General features: G+C 34.3%; 1 protein-coding gene across 1 annotated transcript; it reads right to left on the bottom strand.

The window, feature by feature from the left end:
• Window positions 1-207: 207 nt before the first annotated feature.
• LOC128999525 (keratin, type I cytoskeletal 9-like) lies at window positions 208-9,498 on the bottom strand. The gene is made up of 4 exons (XM_054426092.1): window positions 9,487-9,498; window positions 7,482-7,722; window positions 6,612-6,766; window positions 208-1,591 (listed from the first exon to the last, which is right to left on the bottom strand). The coding sequence occupies exons 1-4, from the start codon at window positions 9,496-9,498 to the stop codon at window positions 845-847; spliced, it is 1,155 nt and encodes a 384-aa protein (XP_054282067.1). The 3' UTR covers window positions 208-844.
• Window positions 9,499-10,337: the final 839 nt, after the last annotated feature.

The raw sequence follows: 10,337 nt of genomic DNA, 5'->3' as shown, positions 1-10,337 counted from the left end.
TATCTTTCTATAAAAACATTTAAGACCTCAGACCATGTTTTGTATAATTACTTTAGGCAAAAGGAAAAATTATAATATACAATAATAATAAAAATAAATGCTTGCAGCAGTTTGATACGATGTAGCCTTTAGAAAACGTGGTTATAATGAAATAAAACACATTTATATACATTTAAAAATAATGCAAAAAGTTATATTTGAGCAAATTAGTACAAAACAAATTGTATACAATATGTACACAGGCTAACAAATACATATATGTTAATAAATACTGACTCTGGTAACATAGTTAACAACAAAATACTGAAAATGCCTATTACCTAGGCTGGAGGAAAAACTTGGCAGGGTTATGGCACTTTTAGTGGCTTTTAATATTTTTGAAGCTCTCAGAACAGTGTTGTGCTTACAAAGCGATAGTTTTTCAGGAAGCTTTTATGGGCTCTATGAGTTTAATTTTGCTTAGATACATTGGACGTTGGATTGATTAGATACAAATAAAAATATGGTTGTTTTACAGATTTTGGCCCCAAACTACATGGAAATGATTACTATTTACATATTATGCATTTGAAAAGCCACCTATATAACTTGGCACAAAGATATGATTGAAACATGTTAAACGTAAGTGCTTTATTGGCCTCCATCACTCCCACAAGCGTAAGCTCATATTTACATGGCTACACATAGATAATACTTTACACATACATCATCATGACAAACAATGGGTTTTAACAACAATGGTAACTAAAGTTTTCAGAAGTGTTAGTTTCTAGTATCTATAACCTTGCCCCTGTCCAGATCCTTGGTACCCACCGCTCTGGTTTCCTGAAATAGTTTTCTGTCCTTAAGACGATTTTCCGTTGCCTCCGTTTTTCTTTTGTGAATACCCTCCACCGTTCTGAACTCCGTTAGCTCTGCTACCCTGATATCCACCTTGACTTCCTCCTTGATATCCTCCCTGGCTGCCTCCCTGATATCCTCCTTGGCTGCTTCCTCCCTGATATCCACCTCGACTTCCTCCCTGATATCCTCCTTGGCTGCTTCCTCCCTGATATCCACCTTGACTTCCTCCTTGATATCCTCCTTGGCTACTTCCCTGATATCCTGTTTGACTGCCTCCCTGATACCCTCCTTGGCTGCTTCCCTGATATCCTGATTGACTGCCTCCCTGATACCCTCCTTGGCTACTTCCCTGATATCCTGTTTGACTGCCTCCCTGATACCCTCCTTGGCTGCTTCCTTGATATCCTCCTTGGCTGCCACCCTGATATCCTCCTTGGCTGCCTCCTTGATATCCTCCTTGATTTCCACCCTGATATCCTCCTTGGCTGCCTCCCTGATATCCTCCTTGACTTCCTTGATATCCTCCTTGATTTCCTCCCTGGTATCCGCCTGTTGCCTCTTCATATGTAATCGTAGGCCGATATCCCTCCTCATCTGCCTCGTACTCGACTACCTGGGTGCGGCCGTCCGGCAGCAGTACTCTGTACGAGCCCCTAGCAAACATGTCTCTCCTAGACTCCTGATGACCGAACATGACGGCGTACTCCGGGGCGTTCACCTCATAGGAGAAGTCATAGTTGGCTGGTTCCTATGGGGCAACAGAGGAGGTGAAAACATTTTAACATATTGTTTACTTAGTTGTATACGTAATTATTATAAAATTTGATTTTTTTACTATAAAAATTATTAACGATTCAGATTGGGAAGCTTGAAGGTTGTTTTACTCCGAAATGAATGAAAGTGTGGGATGAGTGAGTTTTGTGACGTAGCTGACTAATAGCAGCTCTTTATTAACTTGTCATACATTTAATAATTAAGTATTGCTGGTTTTTTATATATACAAATAGGATTAACTAATAAATTAACAGATCAACTTGGATTTTATTTTATACAATGAAAAATAAAACCCAATCAAAAGAGAAAGTAACATATAAGACAAATTCTTACACATTAAGACAAATTATCGGTCTATAACATTCTCTTTCCTGTAGATGCACATTTTAAATTGAGTATTTTATTGAAGAATCAAACATGATCTCTAAAATTGATGGAAATCCCAAACATGAGAGGAAAACATGTTCACCTGAATATAAATACCTAATCGGGTTACCTTACCTACATAACGTAAATAAAATAGTATGCCAATTTCCATAAATTGTATTCAACTCGCACACACCGAGCCTAGACCCATTCTTCGCCCAGTGTAGCCTCGAGCTCTAGGTTTACACAGTCCGTTGTGCAGATTGCAAGACGAGACCACAGGTAATTGATACGGAGGAAATTGCGTTGCCTAAAACTCAGAAACCAGTTTGGCTTCTGATTGGTCGGAATAACGAACGCTCGCGATTGCGATTACCATACGATGGTGGAAGCGCCAGAGGGAAGGCAGATGTAGATCACGCAACAAAGAAAAGCGTTGCAATTTAAAATTCGCATTCAAGTGTCTGCTATAAAGTGTTATCAGTTCTGTTAACACTCTTGTTATGTACTTGCTTTGCTGGCCAAGTTTTACCCACAGGCCAGTGGCCTATGAGGCAAATTACGAGGTTAAAAGAGTCTGCCAACCCAATAAAAGATTTACCGGGGGAAAATGTGGTAATCTCTCAAGTTTTGAACAAATTGATCGTGGAATTTTTCCATATACATGACGTAGCTTTTTTATTTTTGAAATACGCATCGTAACATTATTTTACCACTTTTCTTTTACTGTCTGTTTGACCAAGTGGATGATGAAAGTGCTCTAATGATCCACAACGAGATGTGGATCCTATCTAGTTTCGCGGTCACACAAGTGAACGTCCGTTTCTGATTGGCCAATATATTTTTAAGTACGATGCAATCCCGGCGTTGAGGCGATATGGAGTGAAAGCAGTTCTCGATATAATTCACGGAGCTCATTTCGACAAGTTAATTAGGTTTGGAATAAGCGAGCGCTAGGATGAGCTGCTTACGTCATCGGAGTCCACATAAACACTCACACACCTACACACACACACGTATTGGACGTAACCGTTTAACCCAGGTTGCTTATTATAGCTAATTTCCACCATTCGTTGCGTACATTCCAGATTATGAAGGTGCTCTATTTCGACACGTATTAAATAGTAGTTGCGATAAAGTTTGTATGAAAAGCAAATTTGATTGTATGTATGGTGTTGTGAGGGTTTAGTTTGAAGTGAGAACTTGGGAGTATGCAAAGATTCGGGTAGCATTTGACAAATTTGAAAATATATTACTCAGGAAAATTTTTGTCGAACAAAAAAATTGAAAGGAGAAAGACACTCAATCGGAATATAAGGGATATGATTCATACCATTCGTGGTCGCTGAGATAAAAAAAACAAAAAAACAAAAACAGACTTCTGAGATGGACTGGTCGTTCAAAAGAGAGTAAACTATGTCTAATCTATGTTAAGACGAATATTAAATTACATTCTGGATGCCAGAAGAATATAAACTAAAAGTCATGTAATGTTTGAATGTATCTGGAGAATACGCAGATGAGCGAAGAAGTAGAGGCAATTCATTAATTATTTGTTCTCCTTCATAATCATATTCCTAAAACTATACATATTTATCCAACCATCCTTAACTTTGGTTATATATTAGGATGTTGTGAGCTTGCATCGATTTGTTATTTGTTTGGAAAAAATTAAAAGATCAAGCTTGTCAAATAAAACGAATTGCATTCGAAAGAAAAAGTCACTTGTTTGATTTGAGTTAGTTAACAACATTATTAGGTAAAATAATTTGATGATAATCATATTTATTCAGGCTACATTTTGGTATGTTTATAAAAAAACAAACACTAAAATACACAAAAATGAAAATGTGAGAAAATAAAAAAATTAACCCAAAAAAAATATAAAACAAAATTATATAAACCGAGGACAAGATAGAGTATAGTTTTCACTTAGGATATCAAGGATCATATTACATAGTCTATTTCATGCGGTTTTATCATTTAAACTCTGCCGCCAATGAGGAAAACTCAATTTGTCATCTTAATGACAGGATGCGACTACATTTCTCATCCCAAGTTCCCACATTACCAGATGATGACAACAATTTGTCCGCCCCCGGCAGTCAGTCAATAAAGGCACTGCCCCGAGCAATCGTCAAATAACCCTTCTGATTGCTCATCTTCTACTCATAACCTTGCCTTTTAACCTTGGAATAGTTATGAAACGGATTCTAGATTGGATCACATCATTCCAGTGGGATGTAGAAGAAAACAGTTCTCACGGTAATGGATTAAAGTAATTTATAGTATGAGGTATAGTGAATGGAGTTCCTTGAAAGGGAAGATTTTGGTTTGGATACGTGTAGTGGTTTCCAGGAAACGGCACTAAAAGTTTGGTGACCGGAGGGATTTGAACCAGGCCACAAAGACTCTAGACATTAATCAGCACCCTCTTGGTGAATTAAGTTCACGATAGACCTACCTCGTAAACGAGACTATAACATTTCATCATGTAAATAAAAATATAAAATTCATCATGTATTCCTTCCAGACTTTTTCTCCAAAAAGGTTCACACAATGGGATAACATTTTTTATATTAATTATTTTAAGAATGTTTTGCATGGATTATAAATATTTTTACGATAAAAACAGTATAAATACAAACCAAATAAATCATAATAGATTAAATATTTTTCAAACTAATTGTTGTAAGTTGGCCATAAAAGAGGAATTTTCACAAAAAGGCTCATTGAAAGAACAATTATACTAAACGCAGTTAGGCGTTACACTCTATGTAAAACAAAGCAATGGAAAATAAAATTTGAAAAACATCAAATAATTATTTCTTGAATAGCTCTAAATGTCCTCACGTACATTGATATAGCATGTAGGTTGCCACTATCACGGTTTTGCAGTTTCCTGGTCCGAGACGCGCGGATACTCTAGAATTACTCACTCCCAGCTGTAATTATTTCCATAATTCCATCCCTAGTGTTTCGCAGTTCTACATTCACAAAATGGTTTCCGCCCATACGTTGCAAACTCCATTTGCAAATTACTTTTCTTCATGTAAGCCTTGTTGCAATCCTAAATTGCACATTTTTAACGTAACACGTTTCTCACTTGAACAAATGCGTAAATATTTATTGTTTAACAAATTGTTAAGATATAAAAGACTTAAGGGTTTGAGATATTTATTTGCAAAAAAATTATTTTGATCAGTAAATTTTTATAATGCCATTAAATAGTCTATTAAAGCTAGACAAAGTAATTCACCTATGTTTGTTCTAATTGTTTTGCCCTAATTGCTGTTACAATATTTTGTTTGTGTTGTAGGAGAGAACTTTTATTTAGTCTAATTGAACATCGTAAAATTCCCCACTGCAGGATATTGATTTAAGTTAGTACAAAGTATTAAATAACCTATATTCTCTGAGGTCAGATTGAACATGCAGTGTTACCTTTTACTGAGTATTGAACTATAGATGTATTAGTAGTGACAGTATCTTATTAAAATATTCCGAAACTAGATGTTTCAAATTGAAAATTTGTGATAATTCGTACAATTCAACTTACAAATAACTTGTATTGTATAAGGAGCTTGAGTTAGTACAAACTACCTTATTAGTGGTTGGTTTTCCATAGCAATTTTAATATTTGAAGATTTTGTAATAAAATAACTTGTTAAACATATATTGTTCAATAAAAACAAAGTTTTCTTAAAGGAAACATGGCGTACTTTTAAATTACAAAAATATATCACACATTTAACCGCCACTCTGTACTTTTAATAGGAAAACAAACATTATTTAGTAAATATAGTTTATACTGTATATAAAAAATAAAACGTTGTATACTTATCTGTATTTGTATATGAAACGTACATATAAAAACCATTACACATTTAGAGCTTTGCGCAACAAAAATAGATCTGAGACACGAAAAGTGAATTTTCCGAAAAAGGAATTGAATGCACAGCCTCATATTAGACTGCAAATCGGTATAACCAGTTCAAGGATCTTTGGAAGAGTCGATCATACCACATTAGTGAGATTACGTTCAAACCGCAGCCTCTGGCGCTGAATGTCTGTGGAGAAACAAGTCATCCTTCTATTTTTACTTTGATTTCACAGATAAAACGTGGCCAGGATTTTGGCGCAAATGTGTTGTAAATAATTGTTATATTAGTGTGATTTTTTGGTTAAGGAAGTTGTGGTGTCTGGTAACCTTGTGATATGATTTTTTTTATTATGTTGTTAATAACCACAAAGTTTACAATTGATACTAAAAGGGCACAACTCAAAATCCAGGACCGAAAAACGTGTTTATGTGTATCTTGGGTAATTTGAAGAGCTTTTTAAGGGAACCCGAACAATTAAAGCCTGTTCTTGTTACCATCTCATTGAGTGGTCATCAAATTATTGGTAAGGGGGAATTTCTCAAGGGTCCCTGAGGGGGGAATACGGGTGGTTTTCCTAAAGGAACCCTCTACCTTACAGACTTTCAAAGTTGTTTAGTGTATTTTCCTAAGATGGGCCTTACATACTTTCAAAGTTGAAAGTTTTACGCGTTAGGTAGTTTATTCCATCTAACAACTTTTAAATTTTTCCTAGATTATAAGTCAAATGTATAAAAAGTTCCTTACAGCATAGGGATCCTCCGTCGTATATTGGGAACCTCCTCCATTGCCGTATTGACTGGCTCCACCGGAGTAGGAAGATCCTGAACTACCCTGATAATTTCCTGATCCTGATCCTGTAGACCCTTGGTATTGTGATCCTCCTTGGTAGTCGTTGCCTCCTGATATATTAAAAAGTATTAGTAAAATTTTTTCACAGAATTTAAATAAATTACAGACTTGTATGTGTTATTAAGTAATAACTATTTCTATTTCTCAAACGTATATAGTTATTGAGTTGTTCTTAGTGATGTGATATGCAGTTTGATTAATATTTGTTCCTGGAATATTTTTACCATAGATTGTTTAGATTACTGGATAGCTTTTGTATAAATAAATTTTATTATTTGCTACTGCTATCTTAACAAAAATGATATTACAAAATAATTAATAACTAAATGGAAAAACACTATGTAGTGTTTGAGAGATATTTGTTTATATTTATTATTTAATAATTAAATACTGTTAATTATAATCTGAAATGGGTTTTGGAATTACTCACATAAAAAATAAATACACTGGTAAACTAGTAATACCAATACTCTCATTGTAAAATTAATAGTTTTTACAAAAATCTTAATCTTTATTATAACACCTGTATTCAGTTTATTTATGAATTAAATGTTATTTGTATCTAAAACATAATTTAATTATTCATGGTTATTTAAATAAATATTTCGTGTGTTGCTAACACAGTTGTTAGTGTCTTGAACTTCTATGCGTGGATTCGGACCGCATTCCCTTGAAGAATTCCCTCACAAAATGTCCACTGGTATTGACAAAAAAATAAAGTTTTTCAGAATATATGACTGATCAAATATAATTTAAAAAACTTACCACTCTGGTACTGGGGCTGCGCTGTAGCTACAGCGGAGGGTGGGAGGTAGCCCTTGCCTTGGGAGCCCTTCGACACTGAGAACCTCATAGGAAGGGCGCTGCCCTGAACCACGGAGTTACGGTTGGCGCCACCATAACTACCGGAGCCACCTGAGCCACCATAACTACCGGAGCCACCGGGGGCGCCGTATCCTTGGGGTGTCGCTAGGCATGCTGCCGCTAAGCAGCACGAAACTGCTATCTGGAAATAAAAAATAATAATTTTAGTATTTATTTCTTGAAAAAAAAAAAAATGGTTTTCTATCATCATAATAACTTATTCGATGTATTTGTAACTAAGGGCTGATTTAAGCTGTATACGTAGTCACTGAAGGGAAATGCCAACGTCTAAGATGGACTGGACAATACATGAAGATATGGCATTAAAGTAAACTCTAGATGATGGAGGGCCCCCTGAAGAATCAATGAGATGTGTAATCTTTTAGCCAATGACTTGAGCACGTTGATAGTTCATGAAGAAGACGCCAAGGATAATGGGAAAAGAGGCAGTTGTGAGTTCAGGTACCTCCTTGGGTGTAAATGTCCATAGGATTAGGAATTGTAGGGCTAGTTTTGGTCAGATTTAGTTTAAACAGAATAAAAAATATTTAAAACATTAAATTAATATTTTACATTGAAGTCCATGTGAAGTAGAAGTTTTGCCCAATTCTATGGAAAGGTGTAAGACAAATTTCAAGATGCTCTGTACTAGGGATGGTTGAAAAAAGTTTTTTTATTTTACTTCTTATCCAACTATAGGTGTAAAAAATATGAATCGTATCTTAACATCAGTCAACAAGCCCCCTTGAGTATAATGAGCTATTGTAACTGATATCTTTTTTTTTAAATAACTTTTTACATAGTAAAATAAACATAAACATTTGTAAAATAGGCTATATATTTTCTGGACTAAACATATAAATTATTTATGCAAAAATATGAGTAGAATACCGATAATTTGCATTGAATACTCCTACATACATAAGGTAAATAACATGTGTTTAAATATTTTGAATTGAGAATAAGATAACAAATATTATCGTAGAAAACACTTTCCCCATTTTATGACAATATAGTATGGATATAGAGGATGAATTTAATTTAAATATAGTTATGATTAAAATAATAATCATTTCAAATCCATACAAACTGTAAACAAATGAATGTAAATTAAAACGTTTGTTAAATAGGTACTACACATAAAATAGGCAAGTAAGCAAATATTGATGTTGTGTATTATTTTAATAACAATATATGTGTGAAATTTATTGACAATCTTGTTTTATCTATTTTTTAAAATTTATTTTAAATTTAACAGTAGACGAAAAATATCAAAAATAACATACACAACGGTAACTAAATTATTAAATTATTCTCCCATACTCAAATCCAAAATCTATTTTGAAGGAAGGAAGATGAGATTAGCATACAGGCGTTGAAATGCCTTGTATCCACTATAATATATTCAAAATGTTAAAACCCAGAAAAATTCTTAATAAACAACCCCATAAATATTGGTAAATAAAACAATATACCTTTTCTCTTAATTCACTACCACTAGCTTTTAGAGCAATAGATAAAAATAAGAATATTTTATTTTCTCAAAAAATAAAACAATATTTTCAATAGTCATTGACAGGGTATTCCTGTACATAAAAAAAGAAAATTTATTAGCAATAGAAGTGGTAGTAAATTAAACTTTGGTTAGGTTAGGTTAGTATAGAGTTAGAAAAACCTAACCTAACCACATTCTACTAGTGATAGTGAATCAACGGAAAAGGTCCAAAACAATATTTACAAAAAAAAAAATAAAATGTTATAGAATAATTAGAAAAACATACTTTGCCAAACAAATAATTCGAAAGACCTTTTTTGTGTTTAACAACTAGTTATGAATGACAATATTTCAATAATTTGTTGACAGTTGACACGAGCTAGTCACTAGTCAAGTGTTTTGTATACTCACATGTATCAACATCTAGGAGCGGATGCGCGGGCAGAATGAAGCCTTTCCCGCCAGGGCGCGCTATATACGATCCGCCGGACCTGCTACAGTAATTGATGTCCCTCCGTACTGACCTACATCAATATACAACCCATGGGTGTAGCTGACGATCCGATGCTTAGGAATGTAATGTGGGCATTTTGTTGGAAGTACTAGATCTACTTACTAACTTACATCAATATACAACCCATGGGTGTAGCTGACGATGCGATGCTTAGGAATGTTATGTGGGCATTTTGTAGATCTACTTACTAACTTACATCAATATACAACCCATGGGTGTAGCTGACGATCCGATGCTTAGGAATGTTATGTGGCATTTTGTTGAAAAGTACTAGATCTACTTACTAACTTATATCAATATACAACCCATGGGTGTAGCTGACGATCCGATGCTTAGGAATGTAATGTGGGCATTTTGTTGAAAAGTACTAGATCTACTTACTAACTTACATCAATATACAATCCGTTAGTGTGTTTTTAGATAGGTAGTGTGATTTCGATGCAGTTCTATGTATAGTGTGATTTTCAGTGAATTTTTAAGCATTGGCTACGTTTGGGTTCTTATCTTATTATGTTATTTAAGCTTTGGCTGCGTTTTGGTATTTATCTTATTATGTCTATTTTAAGGTTTGGATGCGTTTGGGTAATTATCGTATTATGTTTTTTAAGCTTTGGCTGCGTTTGGGTACTTATCTTATGGTTTTAAGGTTTGGATGCGTTTGGGTACTTATCTTATTATGTTGTTTTAAGCTTTGGCTTTGTTTGGGTGCTTATCTTATTCTGATTTTTTAAGCTCTTGCTGCTTTTGG

This window comes from Macrosteles quadrilineatus, unplaced genomic scaffold, assembly GCF_028750875.1.
Source record: "Macrosteles quadrilineatus isolate MER2022 unplaced genomic scaffold, UCM_ALF_1.0 Scaffold_8__2_contigs__length_117827958, whole genome shotgun sequence".
In the NCBI taxonomy this organism is placed as follows: Eukaryota; Metazoa; Arthropoda; class Insecta; order Hemiptera; family Cicadellidae; genus Macrosteles; species Macrosteles quadrilineatus.
The sequence above is the reverse complement of the archived record's forward strand: the minus strand, read 5'-3'. Positions and strand labels throughout refer to the sequence as shown.